The sequence below is a fragment of the Hyperolius riggenbachi genome, chromosome 10, assembly GCF_040937935.1.
Source record: "Hyperolius riggenbachi isolate aHypRig1 chromosome 10, aHypRig1.pri, whole genome shotgun sequence".
Classification (NCBI taxonomy): Eukaryota; Metazoa; Chordata; class Amphibia; order Anura; family Hyperoliidae; genus Hyperolius; species Hyperolius riggenbachi.
The window spans coordinates 44,913,067-44,939,485 of NC_090655.1; the positions used below are offsets into that span (position 1 = coordinate 44,913,067).

At 44.5% G+C, this 26,419-nt stretch overlaps 1 protein-coding gene across 1 annotated transcript in view; it reads left to right on the forward strand.

Moving 5' to 3' along the window:
- TMEM139 (transmembrane protein 139) overlaps positions 1 to 18,013 on the forward strand; it is a 28,165-nt gene extending 10,152 nt beyond the window's left edge. The window contains exons 2-3 of the mRNA XM_068258791.1: positions 6,403 to 6,688; positions 16,407 to 18,013. Of these exons, the coding sequence (XP_068114892.1) occupies positions 6,423 to 6,688; positions 16,407 to 16,734 (594 nt within the window). The 5' untranslated portion in view covers positions 6,403 to 6,422 and the 3' untranslated portion in view covers positions 16,735 to 18,013. The remainder of the gene's footprint in view (positions 1 to 6,402; positions 6,689 to 16,406) is intronic.
- The last annotated feature ends 8,406 nt before the right edge of the window (positions 18,014 to 26,419 follow it).

Consider the following 26,419-nt stretch of genomic DNA (forward strand, 5'->3'; position numbering starts at 1 on the left):
TGTTGCCGTTGTCGCACACCACGTTGCCTATCTCCAGGTGGTGCGGAGTCAGCCACTTATCCACCTGTTTCTTAAAGTGAACCTTAAGTGTCCCAAAAAAAATGAGTTTTACTCACCTGGGGCTTACCTCAGCCCCCTGCAGCTGATCGGTGCCCACGACGAGTCGCTCTGATGCTCCGGGTCCCGCTGGCGGCCACTTCCGGTTTCGCCGTCAGGACCCGTCAGGCTGGGGAACGCGGCTGATACTACGCGTTCCCAGCCAAAATAGCACCCCTATGCGGCCATATGTCCGCATACGGGTGCCTATGCGGACATATGGCCGCATAGGGGTGCTATTTTGGCTGGGAACGCGTAGTATCAGCCGCGTTCCCCAGCCTGACGGGTCCTGACGGCGAAACCGGAAGTGGCCGCCAGCGGGACCCGGAGCATCAGAGCGACTCGTCGTGGGCACCGATCAGCTGCAGGGGGCTGAGGTAAGCCCCAGGTGAGTAAAACTCATTTTTTTTTGGACACTTAAGGTTCACTTTAAGAGCAGCCAGGAGAGCTGCTCCAGTGTGACTCTCCGCTTTGAGACAAGACATGTCTAAGATGGCGTGACACCGTCGTACCTGGCATGCAGCATAGGCCCTGCGGAGCTGGGGCTGTGTAGCTGGAGAGGAGAACTGCCACTCAGCCAAGGAGGAGGAGGACAGCGAAGAGCATGTAGCAGGAGGAGAGGAGGTGGCAGGAGGCCTGCCTGCAAGCCATGGAGGTGTCACAATTTGGTCCGCTGCGCCCTGCTTGCCATCGTTCACCACCAGGTTGACCCAATGGGCTGTGTACGTAATGAAGCGGCCCTGCCCGTGCTTGGCAGACCAGGCATCCGTGGTCAGGTGTACCCTTGACCCAAAGCTCTTCGCAAGAGATGACACCACTTGCCTCTCAACTTCACGGTGCAGTTGGGCTATGGCCTTTCTCGAAAAATAAGTGCGGCCTGGCATCTTCCACTGCGGTGTTCCGATGGCCACAAATTTACGGAAGGCCTCAGAGTCCACCAGCCGGTATGGTAACAGCTGGCGAGCTAACAGTTCTGCCACGCCAGCTGTCAGACGCCGGGCAAGGGGGTGACTGGCCGAAATTGGCTTCTTCCGCTCAAACATTTCCTTCACGGACACCTGATTGCTGCTGTGGGCAGAGGAGCAGGAAGCGCTCAAGGGCAGAGGCGGAGTGGAGGAGGGTGCCTGTGAAGGTGGAAGGGAGAAAGCGGCAGAAGCAGATGATGCACCTGAAGGAGGAAGAGGAGAAGGAGGGTGACTTTTCTTTTGTGTGCTGCCGCTGCTTTTGCTCAGGTGGCCATCCCATTGCTGTTTGTGCCTTTTCTCCAGGTGCCTTCGTAAGGCACTTGTCCCTACGTGAGTGTTGGCCTTTCCACGGCTCAATTTTTGTTGGCAGAGCGAACAGATGGCTTTGGTCCAATCTGAGGCACACACATTAAAAAATTTCCACACCGCTGAGCCACCCTGGGATGTGGGCACTATGGGGACCTCAGCAGCTGATGCTGAAGGGCAAGTTGGCTGGCTGTACATAGGTGGCGATACATGGTGCCGGACACTGCCACCAGCTGTTTCTGACGAAGAGCTGCCCCAGCTTCTTTCAGCAACTTCTCTCCTCCTACTACTCTCTGACTCCCCCTCTGAACTGTCCCCCTCTTCATCTCCTCTATTGGGAACATACAGAGGATCCCTATCATCGTCATCATCGTAATCATCCTGCCCAGCTTCGCTTCCCTCAGACAAATCCAAACATGCACCATCAGTAGGTCCTTCATCCTCCTTACACGTTACATCCATAGTGTTGCCGCGTAACTCAGACATATGAGCTGGTGAAAATTCCTCTGGCTGTAACAACAATGGCTGTGCATCAGTGATTTCAACACTAAATAATTCTTGCGAAGTGTCAAATGCAGCGGAAGTGGTGCTAGTAGTAGCGCTGGTGGCTGAGCAAGATGAGGTGTTCTGTGTCGCTAAATACTCAACCACGTCCTGACAATCTTGGGAGGTGATGGGACGTGCCTTCTTCCGAGCACTGTACTGTGGGCCAGGTCCACACGAAATTACATTTACACGACCTCGCGCAGACCTGCCGGGTGGCCTTCCTCTGGCTCTGGCACTACCTCTTCCTCTACCTGTTTTGTCCATATCGGGTATGCACGGAGTGGTATATCACACAGTATGCGCACTGATGCGGTGGGTTCACTGAACAGAACAGGTATACAGTGGCGGGTTCACAGAACAGGTATGCAGTGGCAGGTTCACTGAACAGAACAGGTATGCAGTGGCGGGTTCACTGAACAGTACAGGTATACAGTGGCGTGTTCACTGAACAGAACAGGTATACAGTGGCGGGTCCACTGAACAGAACAGGTATACAGTGGCGGGTTCACAGAGCAGGTATGCAGTGGCAGGTTCACTGAACACAACAGGAATGCAGTGGCAGGTTCACTGAACAGGTATACAGTGGCGTGTTCACTGAACAGAACAGGTATACAGTGGCGGGTCCACTGAACAGAACAGGTATGCAGTGGCGGGTTCACAGAACAGGTATGCAGTGGCAGGTTCACTGAACACAACAGGTATGCAGTGGCGGGTTCACTGAACAGGTATACAGTGGCGGGTCCACTGAACAGAACAGGTATGCAGTGGCAGGTTCACTGAACAGAACAGGTATGCAGTGGCGGGTTCACTGAACAGGTATACAGTGGCGTGTTCACTGAACAGAACAGGTATACAGTGGCGGGTCCACTGAACAGAACAGGTATGCAGTGGTGGGTTCACAGAACAGGTATGCAGTGGCAGGTTCACTGAACACAACAGGTATGCAGTGGCGGGTTCACTGAACAGGTATACAGTGGCGGGTCCACTGAACAGAACAGGTATGCAGTGGCAGGTTCACTGAACACAACAGGTATGCAGTGGTGGGTTCACAGAACAGGTATGCAGTGGTGGGTTCACAGAACAGGTATGCAGTGGCAGGTTCACTGAACAGGTATGCAGTGGTGGGTTCACTGAACAGGTATGCAGTGGTGGGTTCACTGAACAGGTATGCAGTGGTGGGTTCACAGTACAGGTATGCAGTGGTGGGTTCACAGAACAGGTATGCAGTGGTGGGTTCACTGAACAGGTATGCAGTGGTGAGTTCACAGTACAGGTAGGCAGTGGTGGGTTCACAGAACAGGTATGCAGCCAGGAACAAGCTAAGCCTAACTAATCTTTCCCTATGAGAGACAGTCTGCAGCAGCTCGCCCTACTCTCACTAATGCAGGCACACGAGTGACCGTAATGGCCGCCGCTGCCTGCCTTATATAAGGGGGGTGGGGCTCCAGGGGCTAGTGTAGCCTAATTGGCTACATTGGGCCTGCTGACTGTGATGTAGAGGGTCAAAGTTGACCCTCCATGTGCATTATGGGGCGAACCGAACTTCCGCAAAGGTTCGCCTGCGGGACGCGAATGCAAACCACGGAAGTTCGCATGGAACCGTTCGCAGGCGAACCGTTCGGCCCAACTCTAAATAGTATTAGAGGCAGAGGATCAGCAGGGCTGCCAGGCAACTGGTATTGCTTAAAAGGAAATAAACAGGGCAGCCTTCATATACCTCTCTCTTCAGTTCCCCTTTAAGCAACACCAGTTGCCTGGCTATTCTCCTAATTCTTTGATTCAAATACTTTTAGCCATATACCCGTAACAAGCATGCAGCAGATCAGGTGTTTCTGACATTTTTGTCAGATCTGACAAGATTAGCTGCATGTTTGTTTTGATGTTATTCAGACACTACTGCAGCCAAATAGCTCAGCAGGGCTGCCAGGCAACTGTTATTGTTAAAAAGAAAATAAATATGGCAGCCTCCATAGTCTTTTCACTTCAGTTGTCCTTTAAAGGATCCTAAAGTGAGAGGCATATGGTGGCAGCCATATTTATTTCCTTTTAAACAATACCAGTTACCTGGCAGTTCTGCTGATTTGTTTGGCTGTAGGAGTATCTGAATCACACACCTGAAACAAGCTAATCCAGTCAAACAGAAACAGATCAGGACTGTCCACCAGGCAGCCTAGGCAGGTGCCTGGGGCGTAGTGGGTGTCAAGGGGCCCACCAGTCAGGGCCAAATTTACCAGGGAAAGGGAAGTAGGGGAGAAGTGACAGCTGGGCAAGTTAGTACACTTGTGGTGCGTTTCGGTGGGTGTTTGTAGGTTCATGAAGAGCAAAGTCTAAGATACCAGGGCGCATAGGCTCCTGTGAGGTAAATCTGGGCCTGCCACCAGCCACTTTCTGTGACCTCACTCCATGTCAGTTTACCAAAATGACCACAAGGGGGCACCAAATCTACTACCAAATACTGTATGTTATCTTGCCCAGAGCCACATTAAATCATAATCCATAATCTGTTCTGCATGCTTGTTCAGGGTCCACTGCTAAAAGTATTAGAGGCAGAAGATAGGCAGGACAGCCAGGAAGCTAGGAAATGTGCATTGTTTAAAAGGAAAAAAATATGTCAGTCTCTGTATTCCAGCCATTTTAGTTGTGTTTTTTTAAAAATGTAACCTCTCACCGTTTTCTAAGCATTTTGTTATTATTATTATTATTGTTGATTTATAAAGCGCCAACATATTTCGTGGCGCTGTTATTGAAGATATGATTCTTTCAGGGGCGTAACAAGGTCCCACCGGGCCCCCTGCAGAAATACTGAGCGCCCCCGGGGCCCGCTTGGGGTCGTTTTGGGGGGCTGGAGGGGCCGCAGCATGAGGGGAAAGCCATGCTGCACTTCGGCGGGGAGGGGGGACATCCCCCCCTCCCTCACCTAGGGCTCTCCCCTCTGCGCTGCGGCGGGCAGCGGCAGATACATACCTTCCGTGCGCTCCAGTGCGGATGTTTCTCCCTCTGGTGTCTGACGGGACTTCCTGTATAAACAGGAAGTCACGTCAGAGGCTAGAGAGAGGAACGTCTACGCTGGAGCGCACGGAATGGAAGGTATGTATCAGCCGCTGCCCGCCGCCTGCATACACAAACTATGCAACGCTGGAGGGGAGCGCAGAGGGGAGAGCCCGAGGTGAGGGAGGGGGACCGTCCCCCCTCCCCGCCGAAGTGCAGCATGGCTTTCACCTCATGCTGTGACCCCTCCAGCCCCCCAAAATGGCCCCAAGCGGGCCCCAGGGGGAGGGGGCTGCAGGCCCTATTGTTACGCCAGTGGATTCTTTGATACAATATAAATTAGTCAGTGTACAGCTTGTAAAATGGTGCAAGTGTGTTTTCCCATCAAAATAACTCAACACACAGCCATTAATGTCTAAACCGTTGGCAGCAAAAGTGAGTACACCCCTAAGTGGAGATTGCCAAAATTGTGCCCAAAGTGTCAATATTTTGTGTGCCCACCACCATTATTTTCCAGCACTACCTTAACTGGTCTTGGCCGCAGTACAGCAGCTCAGTTGCAGGGTGCAGGCAATACTCTTACAGCCTAGGCCATCGTTATATTGAGCAGCAATTCTTTTTTTAAAGATCCTTAGAAAGTTCTCTGCTGTGAGGCGCCATGTTGAACCAGAATGAGAGAGTGTGACAGTGATAACACTACATTTAACACACCTGCTCCTCCTCATTCACACCTGAGATCTTGTTACACTAATGAGTAACATGACCTCGGAGAGGGTAAATGTCTAACTGGGCAGAATTATCACATTCTTTACTTAGGGATATACTCATTTTTGTTGCCAGCAGTTTATACATTAACAGCCTTATCCTATCTGGATGACTATAGTCTATCTGGACGCATATATGTGTCCAGTGTTGTTGCTGTGGGTGTGCACGCTCCCGCCGCTCATTCACGGCAGGATTTAAATAACGGTGATTGGTAAAGGGGAGTTTGTGTTCCCCAAACCAATCAAAGTGCCTGAAATGAATGGACATGACCCCCATCACGGGCCAAGATCATTCATATTAACAAAAGTAAAAGGTAATGTAAAAATAAATGTTGAACACTTTCTTGTAACCCAGGATAGTGTTTGTAGCACAATCTTGTGGTGAAAAAGTAAACTTACAGCCAAAATGCATTGAAATATTTTTTTTTTTTACTAAAATGGAAATGGGGACAGCAAATTTACACTGTTATACAAGTTATACACTGACTATTTTACATTGTATCAAAGTGTCATCTCTTCAGTATTGTCCCATGAAAAGATATAATAAATATTTACAAAACTGTGAAAGGTGTTCCCACTTTTCTAATTCTTTATACATAAATAATTACATTTTTGACAGAACAGGAAAGGGTGATACCAAAATAAATAAGCCATTGTTATGCATTAATAATTACAATGTATGATATGGGATTATGTTACGTAAAGAAAAGTATTAATGATGGACGGATTTTCTTCAGTCACCCATTTAGAAGTGGCGATGGCATCCAGCGAGTTAAGGAAGGGCATACATCGCACGGTGGTGACCCTCGGAATGGCTTTCCTTCTTATCGGGGTGGTGCTGCTGACCGTATCGGACAGAGTCTTCATCTTGGGGATCTGTTTCCTGGGGGCTGGCAGCCTGGCCATCATCAGTTACCTATTAGTGACGGTTTCAACTTGCGTTAAAAAGTCCCGGAGGATGGAGAACGTGGAGAGTCCTACTGAGGTGGACAACAGACAGTCAACCCCTCGGCAGGTGGACCCGTAAGTACTTTTTCACAATTTATCTACTGCATGCACAATTATTAACTGAGCTACTCACAATAATTTCATAAAGTAAGGTGTAATATACTGGTTGACTAGCCTAGGGGGATCATGTTTCTTCCCATCACTGGCACCAGAGGGTAGGGAGGATTGTAAAAGTAAGGTAAATAGGTTATTTAATTAAACACTTAAAACAATGTGTTTTTCTGGTCCAAGCCCACTTCCTCAGGTTAAATACAATATTTTGAGAAAAAAAGGTCAGTTATTAGGAGGGCCTATTTTTCTCTCGAAGACACTGTATTTAACATGAGGAAACAGGCTCAGAGTTGCAAAATGTGTTAAGTGTTTCAATTAAGTACCTATTTACCTTACATTAGTAGTTTAATTATTAAGGTAAACTCTTTTTTCACGTGCATGAAGAAAGGGCGCCATGAAAAAAGGGCTCGGCTGGATAATGAAATGGTGCCAGTGAATAACGAAATCTGATAACGATAAACATCGTTGTCAAACTTTGTTAACGATAAATACTGTTGTAAAAACAGACGGGAAATAATAACAAAAATATATTAACGTTAAAAATCTTTACGTAATTCAACAATACAGCTTAACCCAACCCTACTCTCACACAGAACCCTCCCCTGGTGATGCCTACAACTAACAACTCCCTTGGTGGTACCTAACCCTAACCAACCCCCCTGGTGTTGCCTAAAACTAACCGCTGCCCGGGTGGTGCCTAACCACTCCATCTGCAGAAACACCCTTTTACACATAGAAACGATAATATCTTTGATAACGTAAAAAATGGACATACAAACAAAATAATGTGATAAAAACTAGAACATTGCAAGCTTCTAAAACAATAACATACTTCACTTCTTTTATGTTCTAATGTTGTTAACGATATTTATTGTGGAGCCCTTTTTTCTGCTTTTTTCGCTGTATTAAAGGACTTACGAGGCCAAGTTAGTCAAAAAAGTTAATTACCTGTATAATCTTTTACGGCAAGGAGGACGCCGTCCGCACCCTCTGTGTCGATCCGCCGGGTCCCCCCGCTCATTAGCCCCCCGGGCCGGCTCCCGACCCCACGGCCCGGGTCGGGCTCCCCTGCCTCTCCCAAAATGGCCGCTTCCTCTGGCCGTGGCTACGCAGTCCGCATAGCCGCGAGTGTGGCTGCGCAGCTCTAGGGCCAACCTCCCCGATCCACGCTATGTAACGATAATTTCTTTAGAGTCTATGGCAGCGCCCTTTTCATCCACCCACAGCTGGCGCCCTTTTTGCCTGCTACCCTTTTTTTTTAGTTTTTGAATGGTTAAAACTATTTGATTTTCTTTTCTGGTGCCTCTTTCATTACAATAAAATCTTCCACTTCTCTAGTCTCTTTAGAGGGTATCGTTCTTTGAATTCCTTATAACTCTCAACAGTTTTTAAGAGTGCAACTCATACATTCACAGAAGATCAAAAGATCTGAGTGAGGAGGGGTTGTCCTCACCCACTCGTTTGATACTGTGGTTGCTGGTCTTGCAACCCACACTTGTGACCAATACATATACCTAGTGCAATGAATTACTATACTGGGCCTCCTGTGTAGTGATGAGCGTAATGACCAAATTACGATTACATGAAATTTTGTGAAATTTCACGTAATTCACAAATTACGATTATGGCTGTAATAGAAATTTCATGAATTTCACGAAATTACGCAAAATTTCGTGTTTATGGGTAATTCTGTAATTATGATCTTTTTCGTAATTACGATCGTTTACATAACACAAACAAATCAGAATTTCATGTTTAACACGCAAATTCAACCTTTCTCAAAATTGTGTTCCAGTCCAGAGGCTCCTGATACATTTAAAGCGACAACACTTGCAGGTACCTTTGTATTAGCAGATATTGCAAGGCCCAAAACCAAGTGTTTAAGCATGCATGACCACTAACTGCACCTTGACAAAGAGCACCTGTCTTAGAAGTGGCTGCAGGTAGAGCCTCCTGGTACATTTAAAGCGACAGAACATGCATGTACCTTTGCATTATCAGATATTGCAAGGCACAAAACCAAGGCCCATATGCAATTCACTTTTTCACCTGAGTTTTCTCCTAGGAGATAATTTTTCATCTTCAATTTAAAATAATTTTCCAGCACTTTTCAACTAAAAAAAGTACCAAAAAGTAAGCAAAAAAGCACTATCAAAATTATTTGGGTATTTTCTTGCTTTCTGGTGGCTTAAAATGCATTTTATTGACAAGTTTAAAAGTATCAACTTGGAGAAAACTAAGGAGAAAAATTGAATTGCATATGGGCCCAAGTGTCTCAGCATGCTAAGAGCACCTTGACAAAGAGCACCTGTCTGAGAAGTGGCTGCAGATAAAGCCTCCTGATAAATTTAAAGTGACAGCATGTGCAGGGGCCTTTGCATTATCAGTAATTGCAATCAGTAATTGCAATCAATGAGTGACTTTCCTGCGTTTAGTCATTACCTAAATGTGCATAATTACTATTAGAAATGAAATCACGTTCATTTTTGTAACTAAAATAACTTTGTTTCTATAGAAAACATGAAATTACTAAATTTCGCGTTAAAAACACTAATTTGTAACGAAACGCGGAATGACGAAACCTAAATTTCGCTTACGGAATTCCAAATTGTATGGCAATTACGAAATTAGGAATTCGTGTCGTAGCGGCAAAATTCGTGTCCGTAATTAAGGAAACACGAAATTACGAAAATTTTGGCTCAACACTACTCCTGTGATTTCGTTTTTGTATTTTTCTGAAAGGACCTTCAAACTTCTCTGGCTGCTTCTCTATACACTCTTAACACTAACCTCCCCCCTCTTTACTCCTTACAGTAGCCTTCCCCTTTGCAATTGGCTCTATATGAGTTTACTCAGTACCAAATGGAGCAACCACTCGGACGCAAAGTGCTACTCAACTTACATGAATTCATTAAAGGGGTGCAAACTCAATACTATACTTTTTGGTAACCTATATACGGGACACATTGCTGATTTCTCACTCATCTCTTTCCCTGAGAAAATAACAGAGCACATAAAACCTGACACACTCGAGTGACAATCCAGACCCAACCAGATGCAACCGGTGCTAAAGACACCTCTTTTACAAAACCAGCGCTCAGAATAGAGTACTGAGACACTGCATACAAATTACCAGCCACAATTATACCTTCAGAACACATCTCAACTTTACAAGCCCCGGGCACCTTTCCAGAACAAATTATCAACAACAACAGACGAGATCACTATAAACAGCGAATGACATCACCGAGAAAGAATTCCAACCTTTTTAGAACATTCTTATGTAAACGTAAAAACCTGTTACTCAGAGTTACGATCATAGGAAGAGTAACTTGTGGCTGCTGTGGTTCCAAAATATTTCACCATATATTATATATACAATATTTTGCGCTGGATTTCCCTGGATTTACCGCCGGGTAACACTACACCATTGAAAGTCTATAGGGCATTTCATACCGATGCGACGCGTTGGAAGTGACTTTTTTGCCGCACAGCCAGAGCAACAGCGCGTTGGTGGCCTACGGCATGTAGGCGGCATGCAGCGGACCGGAAGTCATGTAAGTCTAGACTTTAGGGTGATGCAGTTACTTTTACATTTTTTCCCGTTAGCGTTATGGCCCACATGTGCGGAACCGTATCTTGTCAATACACATCCGCGTAATTAGTTTTCTGCCCTCACTTCCTGCTTGGCTTTCAGCTAGAAGGGGGACTACCACGCATTGATGCAGAAATCCCTGAAGGCTGTTTTTGGTGTTGCGGTGCGACGTGATCATCGCACCGCAATGCTTCCTATCGCTGGTTGGCAGTGTGAAACTGGCCTAAAGGTCCATACCCATGACGAGATTTTTTTTACGCAATTGCGGCCAATGAATTATAGTTTTGAATGGCATCGCCGAACGTAATTGAACACAAATGTGTTAAAATATGTTGAGACGTCCACCTACCCGCGGTGATTGTTTGTATTGAATGACCGCCATGACAGATCACTGAACGAGCAGTCGGTCAGATGACAATTGACTTTCGTAAAAACTACAATCTTTAACCATTTCTGCCGCCCGGATGTAAAGCTCACGTCCGGCCGGCTGCTCTTCTGTGGTGCCGCACTTCGGCGCGCGATCGCAGGCGCGCCCCCGTGCTGTCCCCCAGTAGCCCTGGGATCAGTGAACGGGAACATGGTTCCCAATCACCAATCCGTGTCCCCAGCAGAATAACCGAAGTAAAACTACATCTACATACATTACAATTTACACATATAATAACATTAAAAATTAACTGTTTATTTCCCACACCAAAATATTACCCAAATAAAATTTTTAATGGAAAAAAAAATTACAATTAAAAAAACAAAACATAAATAGTTACCTAAGGGTCTGAACTTTTTAAATATGCATTTGAAGGGGGTATACTACGAACATTTTTTAAATTATAAGCTTGTAAAAAGTGATGGACGCAAAACGGAAAAATGCACCTTCATTTCCAAATAAAATATTGGCGCCATACATTGTGATAGGGACAAAATTTAAATGGTGTCATAACCAAGACAAACGGGCAAACAAAATACATAGGTTTTAATTATGGTAGTGTGGATTATTTTAAAGCTATAATGGCCGAAAACTGAGAAATAATGATTTTTTTCCATTTTTTTCTTATTAATCCTGTTAAAATGCATTTATAAAAAAAATTATTCTTAGCAAAATGTACCACCTAAAGAAAGCCTAATTAGTGGCGGAAAAAACAAGATATAGATCAATAAATTGTGAAAAGTAGTGATAAAATTATTAGCGAATGAATGAGAGGTGAAAATTGCTCTGATGCATAAGGTGAAAAATCCCCGCGGGCTGAAATGGTTAAGCGATCATTCACAACCCATCATATGTTTTTCATTTTTGCGATCACTAAAGATTGATCAGGGAATAATTGTTCGTCAGTGCTTTTTCCCCCATCCATCTTCACACGGGTTCTTTTAGCTTTTAAGGTCCATAACCACAACGGGATTTTACATCCAATAAATGATCATTTTTTGCGACATTGCATAACATCACTTAATGAATGTTGAAAGATGTCTTACCACTCAGGACGATTAAACGACCGTCATGAGAGATCACTGAATGAGCAATCGTTCAGATGTCCATTGACTTTCATGAAAACTACAATGATCGTTTAACCACTTCGCCACTGAGGGGTTTTACCCCCTGACCACCAGAGCAATTTTCACCTTTCAGCGCTCCTTCCATTCATTCGTCTATAACTTTATTATTACTTATCGCAATGAAATGAACTATATCTTGTTTTTTTCGCCACCAATTAGGCTTTCTTTAGGTGGGACATTATGCCAAGAATTATTTTTTTCTGAATGTGTTTTAATGGGAAAATAGGAAAAATGTGGGGAAAAAAATAATTATTTTTCAGTTTTCGGCCATTATAGTTTTTAAATAATGCATGCTACTGTAATTAAAACCCATGAAACGTATTTGCCCTTTTGTCCCGGTTATAAAACCATTTAAATTATGTCCCTATCACAATGTTTGGCGCCAATATTTTATTTGGAAATAAAGGTGCATTTTTTTCAGTTTTGCGTCCATCCCTAATTACAAGCCCATAGTTTATAAAGTAACAGTGTTATACCCTCTTGACATAAATATTTAAAAAGTTCAGTCCCTAAGGTAACTATTTATGTATTTTTTTTAATTGTAAATTTTTTAATTTTTTTTTAATTACAAAAAAAAAAAAAAATGGGGAGTGTGGGAGGTAATGAGTTAATTTTATGTGTAAAAGTCATTTATTTGTATGTGAAAAATGTGTAGGGTGTAGTTTACTATTTGGCCACAAGATGGCCACAGTAACTTTTTGTTTTAATGCGACCTCCAAGCTTCCTTCCGGAAGCTTGGAGGAAGAATAAGGAGGCTGGACACGTGAGTTTTTTCTCACAATGATCGCGCTGCCCATAGGAGAGCAGCTGATCATTGCGGGGCTTAGATCAACGAACGGGAATGGATTTTCCCGTTCATTGATCTCTGGGCGAGCGGGCGGCGGCGGTTTTACTAGCGGCGGGCGGCGTGTTTACGAGCGGGAGCGCGGGCAGCGTCGGGAACGCGGAAAGTACGTGTTTCTCCGTCCCTGGTTTTTAAAGGATGGAAAAAGGGGCGGAGAAATACGTACGCGCGGGGGTAAAGTGGTTAAAGGAATACTTAAGTCAAAATAAAAAAAATGATTTTTACTCACCTGGGGCATCCCTCAGCCCCCTGAAGCTGTATGGTGCCCTCGCAGCCTGGCTCTGATCCACCTGTCCCCGCCGGCGGCTACTTCCGGGTTCGGCGACAGCCGCCGACAGCATAGAGGGTGATATAGCGGCTGGGAATGCGGAGAATCACTCGCATTCCCAGCCTGACGCCGGCTGTCGCCGAACCCGGAAGTAGCCGCCGGCGGGGACAGGAGGATCTGAGCGGGGCTGCGAGGGCACCATACAGCTTCAGGGGGCTGAGGGATGCCCCAGGTGAGTAAAAATCATTTTTTTTATTTTGACTTAAGTATTCCTTTAAATGATCATTCGCGCCGCATTGTTCGTTTTTCATTTGCTTGATGGTGCGGTTTCCCTGATCCATCTACATGTGGGTACTTAGTCACTGATAGAGTTGATCAAACTGACTAAGGGCTGGTGCACACCAAGAGCTCTTCTCAGCACTATTAAAATTGACAGCTTTTCAAAAAGCGCTTAGCAGTGTTTACAAGGGCTTCACAGTAGAGCAATGTGATTGTTGCCCAAATGCAAACGTGGGTCCTGCAGCATTTTGGAGGCGATTATGCCTCAATGTAAAGTATAGGGAAAGTGGGAAATTGCTCTAAAAAACCCCGAACAGAGTATAAAATCGCTAAACCAAAACGCTCCAAAAATCGTTAGTCATTAACAGGAAATCACTAGGCAGTGGTACATGCATGCATGGAATCATTACTGCAAATTGCTTAAAAAAACTCTGAGTGTTTGCGATTACGCTTAGCGATTTTTGGTGTGCACTAGGCCTCACTGAGAATGGGGATTAGCGATGAGCATGCAAAATTTAACAAATTGTTTTTGCTATGGAAACAGTATTTTTGTCAGAGTATTTAGTTGTAAAAACATATTGCAAAGTTTGCTAACAGGCAAATTATGTTTTCTAGTGCCTCTTTATCGCATTTTACAAAAATATATGGCGTATTGGGGTAGATTTACCAAACCTGCCTGTACAGATAACGTTTACAGGGCTTTACGCAAAGGACATATCGCATTTCTTTTATAAACAGTATGAAATTGTGCAGTAATGAATTGATCAGATATGTTGGTAAAAATAGATCAAACCCAGAATAGAATAAGACAAACTGTAATAGCAGGGCCGGAGCTACCATAGGAAAAAATGGGCAATTGCCCCAGGGCCCCAGAGCCTGTAGGGGCCCCCAAGGTGTCCCTCCCCATCTTAACTGTTGCTCCCCAGGTACTCTGCAGAGTCTGTTAAGTTGGGAGGTGATTGGGGGAGGGTCAGCAGCCAGCTCAGGGGCCCAGGAGGGAAATTTGGCTGCATCAAAGGGCCTCTAATGACTCTTTTTGGCCCGGGGGTGTCTGTTGGGGGGGCCCCAGGCTACTTTTTCCCTAGGGCCCAATTGTTACTTGAACTGGCCCTGTGTAATAGCAATTAGCATAATAAATACATTTGATAAAAAGCAAAGTGGTGGACAGGATACTTTCTCATGGGCCAAGTGTGTTTACCACTGTGGTACAGCTTGATCCAGTCCTCCCTGGACTCAACTAGTAAACTAGTCAGGTCAGGTGCGACTATATTAACATAGTTAATGGTTAAAAAAAGACATCGGTCCATCAAGTTCAACTATGTGATTCAAAAAGATGGGGAACAATAGCTTTATTATTTAGTATTTATATAGTGCTGACATCTTCCGCAACGCTGTACCGAGTATATTGTCCAGACACTAACTGTCTTTCAGAGGGGCTCACAATCTAATCCCTACCATAGTCTAGAGCAGGGATGTCAAACCGGTCCTACGAGGGCCGAGATCCTCACACAATTTTGATACAGCTCAAATGAATTGATGGGTCTGATTCAGGAAAGGTGTGGTCCATCAGGTAGAACACATTTCTTTCTTTCTCAGTCCATCCTAAACACTGGCATGGATCTGGCCCTCCAGGCCTGGAGTTTGACACATGTGGTCTACAGCAAATTTAGAAGGAAGCTAATTAACTTATCTGTATGGGTTTTTTGGATGTGGGAGGAAACTGGAGACATCAGATTACATTTCCCAGCTCAGAAGAACCTAAATATTATACCAGTGATGTAGCTAGAAAATGTATAACCCATTCCAGCGAGACTTTGATGGGCCCCCAGCAACAATCACATCCACTTATGAGGTGTGGTGACCCCCATAGCCTGGGGGCCATGGTGACCCCCACAGCCTGTGTCAAATAACAAGTATGACCACCATCATTTTCCAGAAAAGTGCAGCTTACATGCAGGGCTTGTTCTGTCATGAAGCAAGGTGAAACACTTGCATCAGGCGCAGAGATTACAGGGGCAGCATTTTTGTACTGTGATCGAGATGAAGGGGTCATCATTGGGGAAAAGTAGCTTGTTGTGCCGTGTGAGGAGTCTGACAGTGAGTGAGGAGGGGGGAGACAGGGGAGCAGCAGTATTTCATTTGAATTAAATAAGTAAATTGTTAGATGCTGTGTGATCATTCCAAATCAGGAAGGAGGGGGCGCATCCTCACAAGTTTGCCTCGGGCAACAAAAAGTCTAGAACCAGCCCTGCTAACATGACTCTCCTAACCATACCAAGTGTGGCCACCATGACTAACTGCACCATAACAATTGTGGCCATAAAAACTGTTTCTCTGAATGGAGGGCCCCGGTATTGGAGGATGGGTAAAAACTGAAGTTGTGCACTCTCACAACCCTGGGTTCCCCTCCTATGACTGCAGGATCTGCTCTCCATAGTTATGTCTCTGGATAAGACTCTTGTCCAACCGGATATATGTTATGCTGAGAGTTTAGCTGTTTTAACCTTTTGATTCAACTAATGGCGTTTTCTTTATCCAAAATGTTCTGCTTTAAAGTGATACTGAAACGATTTAAAAAAGGTAGATGCCCATCCTATGGAGAGGGAAGACTCTGAATCTCAAAGAGCCTTGCTGGCCCTCTTTCAGTATCCTCATTCCAGCGTTGTCACCCTCATTGCAGGTATTTGCCCAACTGGTCCAATACATCTTTGGGAATCCTCAGGAGGCCTTAAAAGCACTTGTGTCCCTGAGTGCTTCCGTGGCATCATACTGGCATCAAACTGCACAAGTGCACTCTCGCACGTGCGCAGTATGGAGCCACCCATCTTTGGATGCACTCGGGACACAAGTGCTTTTGAAGCCTTCACAGGCTCCTGGAGGCAGCAAATTTGAATCGGGACAGTGCTGGAGGGGGAACACAGAGAAGTGCGGGAACTTTCTATGAGATCTAGAGTCTTGCCTTTCCATCGGTGAGAATCTGCCTTTCATTTCCCACAGTCAATTCAGTATTGCTTTATATAATGCTTAATACGGTACAATACTCTGCTACTAGCTTGAAGCTTCAACAAGTAAATGTTTTTTTGTTGGTGGTGGATTGACTTGTACAAGTTTAATATGTTTATTTGTCTTTGATCCTTAACAGAGATACAGGACAATTTGATGTCCCGAGGTATGAGGATGTTATCCAATATGATGCTACAATTTGGACAGTGAGACTTGGCCAAGAGCTGGAGCCTCCTCCCTACCATAGCTCAAGCTCACTTGCTTCCAGGAGAGGGACAGTGCCAGTGAATGTTATCATCACCAACCCTATGCTCCTACGGGTCCAATCTGACATTCATGAAATCAAAGCAGCAGGATTTCTCCCGGAAGAGAGGTGGCCAGAGCCTCTGACCCCTCCACCAACGTATAACGAGTCAATGCCCCAATGGGAGGAGGATTTCGAGCCACCACCACAGGAGGAGGGCTGAAATGACATTTTATAGAGCCTTACAGACTGTATCAGTCTGGACAATTACCGATGCCAGACTGCTGTGTTTCATAGGAACGAAAACTTGTCTTATAGAGAGAGAAGAAATATGTACCACCATTAAGCTCTTTCCTGTACTTATCTGGAGTTCATGTTGAACCCATGCTGTATCATGTAAATCCCAGTGAAAGGACATGAAGAACGTCTTCTGAATAAGTAAAATGGGCTCTAATTCCTTTCCAGACATTATGAAACTAAATTATTTATTTATATTGAACTGGACTTTTTATGATACTAAACCCCAAGAGCTGCCCATAGGGAGAGCTTAATAAAACTTGGTACCCCAGGACGTGCTAGACTGTTATTGAGCACTGGCCACAACCCAATAAGGCAGAAGCTCATTGGAGACTGAATAAGCCTGCAACTTAGCTGACTGTTTACTGTTACTCAGGTACCTCTTTAGGGGCCCAAAGCCAAACTGGACTTTGCTTGGGTATTTAATATATTTATTACTGATTTTGTAAATAATGTAATTATGTATATTATCTAAAAGGAGCAGTATAATTATTTCTATGTTTATTTTAGTGTTCCATGCAAAATGGATGGTATGATGTTCTTAAAGTGTTTATTTCAAAGAAAAATATTTTTCTCAAATTTTATAATGAAATACAGCTCATGGTGAACCAGAAATCCTATGAGTGTGTAGGGGCTGAAAGAGGACAAAAAGCCTCCTTACTACAATGCTATGCAAAATGCAAATGCAAATCATCCTTTGTTGTTCCAGTGGTTCTGCAGGTGAGGTTAGCTCACAGGGCCAACACAGGATGATTTGCATATGTATCAGTGATGCATCATGGGAGATATCATATGCTTACTCCAATCTGAATAATTGCAAATACTTTCTGTTTTAAGAAGGGAAACTTTAGGGTTTTTTTTATATTGAAATGAAAGACAGTGACTGCCTTTGAAGTCCTGAGTAGCTTGTGTAAGTGCTGTACACCATGAGAAGTGTCTTATTTCTTTCTGAATTAATCTTTGCTTGCAGACGTCAGACTAGAGGGGCCCATACACCTAACGATTTTCCGGCCGATATACAGCAGATTCGATCACTGTGATCGAATCTGCTGTGAAATCGTTGCGCAAATGCTGACAGAACGATCTATTTCCGTCCAAAATCAATCGTTCCCGTCGATCCATCCGTGCGGAAGATTTTGGTCGATCCCCGGCGGGTCGAGAGTGCATCGATAGCGGCGTTTGAATGCCCGACGACCAATGCAATACAGCGGCAATACATTACCTGCTCTGGCCAGCGAGAGTCCCCCTCTGTCCCTGCGGCTTCTTCTCCGCGCTGGGTTCCGGACCGGCTGCAGCTTCATTGAACTTCCTGTCCCTGCAGGAAGTTTAAACAGTAGAGCGCCCCCTACTGTTTAAGCTTCCCCGGACAGGCAGTTCAATGAAGCTGCAGCCGGTCCAGAATCCAGCGCGGAGAAGAAGCCGCAGGGACAGAGGGGGACTCTCGCTGGCCAGAGCAGGTAATGTATGCAGGAGGGGGGGGGGGGGGGGGGCTTGGGGGCAGCGGCAGCTTCACGGATTGTGATTGGTTTCATGCTGAAATCGATTCACAATCTGTTTGCAGTAAAGGCAGCCATACGATCCCTCTCTGATCAGATTCGATCAGAGAGGGATCTATCTGTTAGTCGACTCTGATGGCAAATCGACCAGAGTATGGCTACCTTTACACAGGTGGACACCTCCCTTAAGTTAATTGTTAAAATGCTACATACACACTTGAAAGATAAATGAAAGTTATCAGACCAATTTTACCCCCTTCCATGTAGTATGAGAGCCATACCTACACAGTCTATTCTATTGAGCTGAACTCCCCATCAGATAAAAATCTTTGCAAGATGCTGCACACAAAGATGCTGCACACATGCAACAGATCAGTATCACCAAAAGATCTCTTCCTGCAAAAGATCCGTTCCTGCAAAATGCATTCATAGTCTATGATATCTGCAGATCCTCATACACACCTTGTTTGACAGACATTAATCTGCAGATCAGATCCACCAGGATGGATCTACAGATCTGCAGATGATTGTCTGATCTGCAGATGAATGTCTGTTAAACAAGGTGTGTATGAGGATCTGCAGATATCATAGACTATGAATGCCTTTTGCAGGAACGGATCTTTTGCAGGAACAGATTTTTTGCAGATACTGATCTTTTGAATGTGTACAGCATCTTTGTGTACAGCATCTTGCAAAGATTTTATCTGATGGGGAGTTCAGCTCAGTAGAATAGATTGTCTAGAGCAGGGGTCCCCAACCACCGGGCCGCGGCCCACTGCCGGTCCGTTGGCAGTTTCCAGCTGGGCCGCGGCGGGTCTGTCCTCTCGCCCCTCCCCCCCCCCCCCCCCCCCCGCGGCCGCCGTTCATGTTACCTTATGAGCGAGTGGCCGCTTACGGATTCCCCCAGGCGCCTCTCTCCTTCATGCAGCATCTCCGCTAACAACGCGTCTTGCGGAGAAGGGAAGGAGGCGGGGCAGCGGTTGCCATGGTAGCGGCGTAGCATATAGCCGCTACAGGAAGCTGCTGCTCCTCCTCCCTCCCTCCTCCACAAGACGCGCTGCTGGTATCGGAGATGAGGCATGAAGGAGAGCGGCGCCTGGGGGAATCCGGAAGTGGCCGCCCGCCCGCTTGCTCATAAGGTAACATGAGCGGGGGCACCACCTACCCATACTAGGGCACTTTACTGGGCACATACTAGCCATGCTGGACACTATACTAGCCACGCTGGGCACTATACTAGCCACGCTGGGCACTATACTAGCCACGCTGGGCACTATACTAGCCACGCTGGGCACTATACTAGCTATGCTGGGCACTATACTAGCCATGCTGGGGTACTGTACTAGCCATGCTGGGCACTATACTAGCCATGTTGGGCACTATACTAGCCACGCTGGGCACTATACTAGCTATGCTGGGCACTATACTAGCCATACTGGGGTACTGTACTAGCCATGCTGGGCACTATACTAGCCATGCTGGGCACTATACTAGCCATACTGGGGCACTATACTAGCTATACGGGCACTATACTAGCTATACTGGGCACTTTACTAGCTGTACTGGGGCACTACCTACCCATACTGGACATTATATTAGCTATACTGGGGCACTACCTACCCATACTGGGACTATACTAGCTATACTGGTCACTATACTAGCCATACTGGGGCAACTAAACTACCTATACTTGGGCAACTATGCTAGCAATGCAGCTGCACCCCAGAATCCCCCCGTAACCCGCTGCGCATGACACTGTTCACTAGGTCGCGCAACCCACTGATCACCCCATAATACCCCCCCCCCCCCGGTCCCCAGAGAAAAATGTGGTCAGAAAGCGGTCCCCAGGCCGGAAAAGGTTGGGGACCAATGGTCTAGAGTATGGCTCTCATACTACATGGAAGGTGGTAAAATTGGTCTAAGATCTTTCATTTATCTTTCAAGTGTGTACACACCATAAGGCTAGGTTCACAGTGGCCAGTTACATAACACATGCATGATTATAATGACTGTGAACTGGAATGGAGACTGGACGTAGATTTTCATACAAAGCCTGCATGCAGTGAGTTAGAAAAATGTGATCAGTTATAACGCAGTACTGTGAACAGCCCCATAGAATTGTATGGGCAGTGAGCTAACATGTAGAATTATTCTGCAACGCAAAAGTGTTAATTTATTACCTGTATTAGTAATACGATTTTTGGAGAGTGGCTTGAAGGAAACCGAAACCAAACTGCAAAAATTTTTTAAAAAAACATCTTCACTTACCTGGGGTTTCTAACAGCCCCCTGCAGTTGCCCTGTGCCCACTTCATCACTCAATGATCCTCCAGTCCCCCGCAATAGCTTAGCTTCGTTTTACAGTGACTGGCCAGTTAATGGCCACTGCGCCTGCATGGCCCTGGCCCCGCACATTCCCTGCATGGCCCTGGCCCAGCACATTCTCGTTCATGCACCCGCCGCCAAAAGCTTCCTGCGCATGTGCAGTATGAGATTTCCACGTAATGCACATGCACAGGATGCTCCCGGCAGCTTGAGCGTGAACGAGGATGCGCACGGCCAGGGCCATGCAGGCGCAGTGGCCATGGACTGGCCAGTCACTGTAAAAAGAAACTAAGCCACTGCAAGGGACCGGAGGATTGTTTTGTCCTGGCGCAGGCACAGGGCAGTGGTACAGTGAAAGGACCGGGTAAGTAAAACTCTTTTCTGTAGTTTGGTTTAAATTCACTTTAAAGGGGAACTGCAGTGAAAATAACGTAATAAAAAAAGGGCTTCATTTTCACAATAATTACTTTTTAAATGATTTAGTCAGTGTTTGCCCATTGTAAAATATTTCATCTTTCTGATTTACATTCTGAAATGTATAACATGGCAACATCTTTACTGCTGGCTGGTGATGTCTGTGTAAGGAGATGCTGCTTTTTTGGCAGTTGGAAACAGCTCTTATTTCCCACAATGCAACAAGGCTCCCACAGTGTGATTTCAGTACCTAGGCGCTGACATCACACTGTGGGAGGGGTTTCATCATAATATCAGCCATACAGCGCCCCCTGGTGATGATCTGTTTGAGAAAAGGTAAATATTTTTTTATGGGAAAAGGGGTATCAGCTACTGATTGGGATGATGTTCAATCCTTGGTTACAGTTCCTCTGTAACTGATCTTTTTTTTTTTTTTTTTATTTAACAGATTATTTTCATACATTTTCTAGAATCAAATTGGTGAATATTTCCATAGAGGTGAGGAAACAAAATTCACTTGAACTCACTGAAACTGTAAAGCATATGGGAAGTTTGTACGTTTTGAGTATTAGTTTTGTAGATGAACAGAACAGTAAACATACATGAATAAAAACTGATAGCTATACAGTACAGTTATATAATCTGTGATCAATTCTTCATTATTTATAATTTAAATTGTTTTAAGGATCATGTAGGTAACACCAAATTAAAAAAACAAAACAAATCAATCCACTGCACAATAATGATTACTATAAAAAAATTGCTTACCTACCTTTAGGGGAAGGTGGTAATACGTAGATAGATAGATAGATAGATAGATAGATAGATAGATAGATAGATAGATAGATAGAAAGATAGATAGGTGGTTATTTTCACATAATTTCTTACCAAATTTAGTAGTTAATAGCATTGTCACCATACATGCTATCATCACCAAAATTGCTAGGTATGTTAAGGGGAATAGCATGTTGGTGTTGATAGCATGTATGAGGGCATTGATATTAATAGCTTAGTTCGGCACAAAACTATGCAAAAAGTATGCAAAATTTCTATATATATATATATATATATATATATATATATATATATAATCAAATGATTATTTTTATATTATCAATTAATTTTTTTTCTTGATCTGATGTGACAATATTTTATATTTGATGTTATAAGCAATCAATAGATGTAGGAAAATAGGAAAATATTGATCACAACCATAAACCAGTGTGTTATTGATCCCAGGTTTTATACTCAACCATACCTGTATAAACACACACTATGTTATTGATCATTCACAAAATCAATACTCAAAAAACTTTCCATGTACTGTACCTTACATATGACTAAAACTTTCCCCACCCAACCCATACATGTTATTTATTTGATTCATAAAAAACATAATTCCAAAAATACTTGTGATAATAAAAAGTGATGATTTAATCAATTGATAAATCTTAAAGAGACTCTGTAACAAAAATGTCATCCTGTTTTCTACCATCCTACAAGTTCCTAAACCTATTCTAATGTGCTCTGGCTTACTGCAGCATTTTCTACTATCACCGTCTCTGTAATAAATCAATGTATCTTTCCCCTGTCGGACTTGTCGCCCTGTGTCTGGAAGGCTGCCAACTCTTCCGTGCTGATCTGCTATGCACGTGTGTGTGTGTGTGTGTGTGTGTGTGTGTGTGTATGTGTGTGTGTGTTATTTACATTAGCCAGCTTTTCTCTGCTCTCTTATTTTTTACAAGCTGGATAAATCCTCTGTTGTGAAAGGAGTCACATGCTGAGGAATTACAGACACGGGCAGAGCTGTCCGCAGGAAGAAACAATCAGCCTGTAACTCTTCAGTGGGTGAGAGCTGCAGGGGGAAAGAAACACAAATGATCTCTTGAGATTCAAAAGGAATGCTGTATACAGCCTGCTTGTGTATGGATGTATTTTTCTATGTGTGGACATACTGTACATCAACCTACTTCCTGTTTTGGTGGCCATTTTGTTTGTTTATAAACAAACTTTTTAAAACTGTTTTTGACTACTTTTAATGCGGTGGGGAGCGGTGAAATTGTGGGGGAATAGGAGATGTCCCCTAACACACTGGTATGTTTACTTTTGTGCGATTTTAAAAATACAAATTCTCTTTAAAATTAAATCATGTAAGAAAAAATAAATCAATCCATGTGTGGCTAGTTTTGCTGAGGATAAAAGCAATCCTCTGACTTTACACAATCATCTTTACTACTGGCAGAGATAAAAAAAAACAAAACAACAGATAGCACCAACTGCCATTATCTACAACCACAATGCCCCCTAACAATGCTAGGCTGATAAAGCTAGGCTAAAAGGTTTTTTTCTTATAGATCTACATATGCACAGAGGAATACAGGGATCGCTTGGCAGTTGAAAACAGACGCTATTTCCCACAATGCATCATTGTTCACAGACAGAAAAGTGTCAGGACCATGGTCATGACATCACACTGTGGGAGGGGTTTCACCACAGTATCAGCCATACAGATCCATCTTATGATCTATTAGAGAAAATGTAAAGACTTCTCATGGGAAAAGGGGTATCAGCTACTGATTGGGTTGAAGTTCAATCCTTGGTTATAGTTCCTCTTTTTCACAGTGGCAATACCTGGTGGCCAAAAGGTTTCTTGTCGCGTTTGAGGACGGTAACCACTGTTGGTGAATGGGGCCTTCGGTCTGTGAGCTTCAGGACCGAGCAGAGGAGTCAGCAGAGGCGGAACCGGGGAAAATCAGCGATCAAACACAGCGATCAAAGCGGACGGAGTGGACGGATGGAGCAGATGCAAAACAGATGGCGCGGATGTGCAACACATGTGCTGGGCGGATTCGCTTAACATTCACTTAACATGCCATTTTGCATCCACAGAGCCTAACTGTAAAAAAAAACAACAACTGATACATCTTGGAATGCCAACTGCTGAATAGCCAGTAGCTTCAACCCACATCTACCTTAGCTCTTATCAGTTTTCAAAACAGGGGGGGGGGGGACAGGCATGTGTAGCAAATAGTCATGATGCCACCCCCCCCCCTTTCTTCTCCGCCCCATCAGTTATCCAGTAAAGGCTGCCGGAAGTTACTGCTGGGTCTGCCAGGGTCAGTGAGAAGTGTGCAGGCACTGCCCGGCAACACGTGTCCTTGGTCATGTGCCTGTGGCCGGGTGCACTCTGTGCATGCGTACTGCGTAGTCATGATGTTGCCGTGCAGAGCCTGCGCACTGCTCACCAACCCTGGCCAACCAGGAAGAAGCTTCAAGCAGCCTTTACAGGATAGCGGAGGGGGGCGGAGAAGGGGGGAGCAGTAGGCAACAGGACTACTTGCTACACATCCCTGCTCCCCCGTTTTGGAAATTGACAAGAGGTATCCTCAGAAGGCCATCTATGCCATTCCAGATTTCAAAATGTTTATCATAGATATCTGTTTCCACCATATGATGAATTTTCTTGAGAATATGAGTAAGTGGATCTTTGCTGTTAGTAATTTTGAACAATTTTGACCTAGAAGCAGAAGGAACATGGCTAAACTGACTTCAAGCAGAGTGGTTCAGTGGATGAGGGGTAGAACATTCAGTGACTGGGCACACTTTCACCTGTCCTAATCATAACTGGTTCCGCAAGGCTCTGAGTAAATATTTGTGCCTCGTAGCCCTATCTAAGAAAAGACGTTGATCCTCCAACTGCTCAAAACCAGTTTGCAAAATATGTGCACTGAAACCAGACATCATCTTAAAGAGGAATACCGGCCAGCCAGACACATGTACAGATAATAAAGACTCCATTGTCAAAGGTTTATAGCACACCTAAAGTGAGAGAATTATGAAAGCTGCCATATTTATTTCATTTTAAACAATGCACATTGCCTGTCTGTCCTGCTGATCCTCTGATTCTAATACGTTTAGCCTTAGATCAGGAACTCTGACTGTAGTCTGGCTGGATTAGCTGCATGCTTGTTACAAAACTTTGGGAAAAAAGTGAATTGAATGGAAGGGCCAATGAGAGTAACATAACTTATCAGGTAAACAAGATGTCCACAGGCTTACATAATGGCTGCTAGGGGTTTGTCACTTTTGCTCCTCAAAAAAGGACTTTGCCTACTTTTTAGGATGAATACTGTGGTCACATAATATTTGTTCCCTATCCATCAAGTTGCAATATTCTTCCTATGGGGCCAAGGTGTCCATTGACATAATTATCACTCAGTCCAAACCTCTTCTCATGCTGTGCAGTTAAAACAAAAAGCAGGAAGAATCAGAGTGTGGTGGTTGGGCATGTCCTTAAGCTTTGTGTAACATCCACTCACTGTGGTATGATCAGTTGTGCTGCATTCTGCAACAATTAGGAGTGCGGAAGTTGTCTTGGTTGCCTGTTCTCATTTTTCGCTAGTAGTAATAATTCAATAAGCCAAGATAAAAGACATTATGAAAGATTTGTTTTTTAAACACTATCTTTTTATTGTTTATTTGATAAATAGAGAGAAGTTATAAACAGAGAAGAGAAAACCTTCGTACATAGTACTTCTCTTACAATATAATGTATAGTCATACAATGGCATAGTAAACATCGTCAGTAGTGTAGTAGTACATTTCAGTGCTCAATCTTTGAGCATAAATATGTAATATTACCAGTGCATGTCCCAATTATACAAACTAATACTTAAAGTGAATGGGAACAGCATTTTTTAAAAAATGAAGCAAATACTTACCTAAGGAGAGGGAAAGCTCTGGGTCGTATAGAGCCTTCCGTCTCCTCTCTCGGTGCTCTCTATCCTGTGCTGGCTCCCTTCCCCCCCCCCGTTTCAATCCCCCGCCGAAAGGGTATTTGGAAGTCTTTGGGAGCCATGTCCTCCCAAAGACGTGCGGCTCCATACTGCACAGGCGTGAGCGTGCAAGAGAGCGTGCTTGTGCAGGCACAGTACAGGGCCGCCCTTCTTCAGGAGCACTCGGGATCCCTGAAGACTTCTGAAGCCTCCTTCGGCCGGATAAAGCAGTATATGACTAATTTAGTCAAAAACTGCTACCGTGCGAGTCAGCACCAGAACGAAGGGACCAGGAGAGGAGCCGGAAGGCCCTATAGGACCCAGAGCCTTTCTTCTCCTTGGGTAAGTAACAGTCTCATTTTTTTTAAATGCGGTTCCCATTCACTTCAAACATACAGTAACAGTCATGTACTGTCTAATATAGATAAGCCTAGACACATTTGTCATAGTGCTAAGTTGCATAACCCAATCATCATAGGAGTGGCATTGCGTTGTTGAAAAGATTATGGTTCTTAGCAGAGAACAACTGTTCGCACCTTTACCTGTTGTCTGCATTTTTCAGATGTGACTTCATCCTCCATTTTTTCTTAGGCACCGTTATG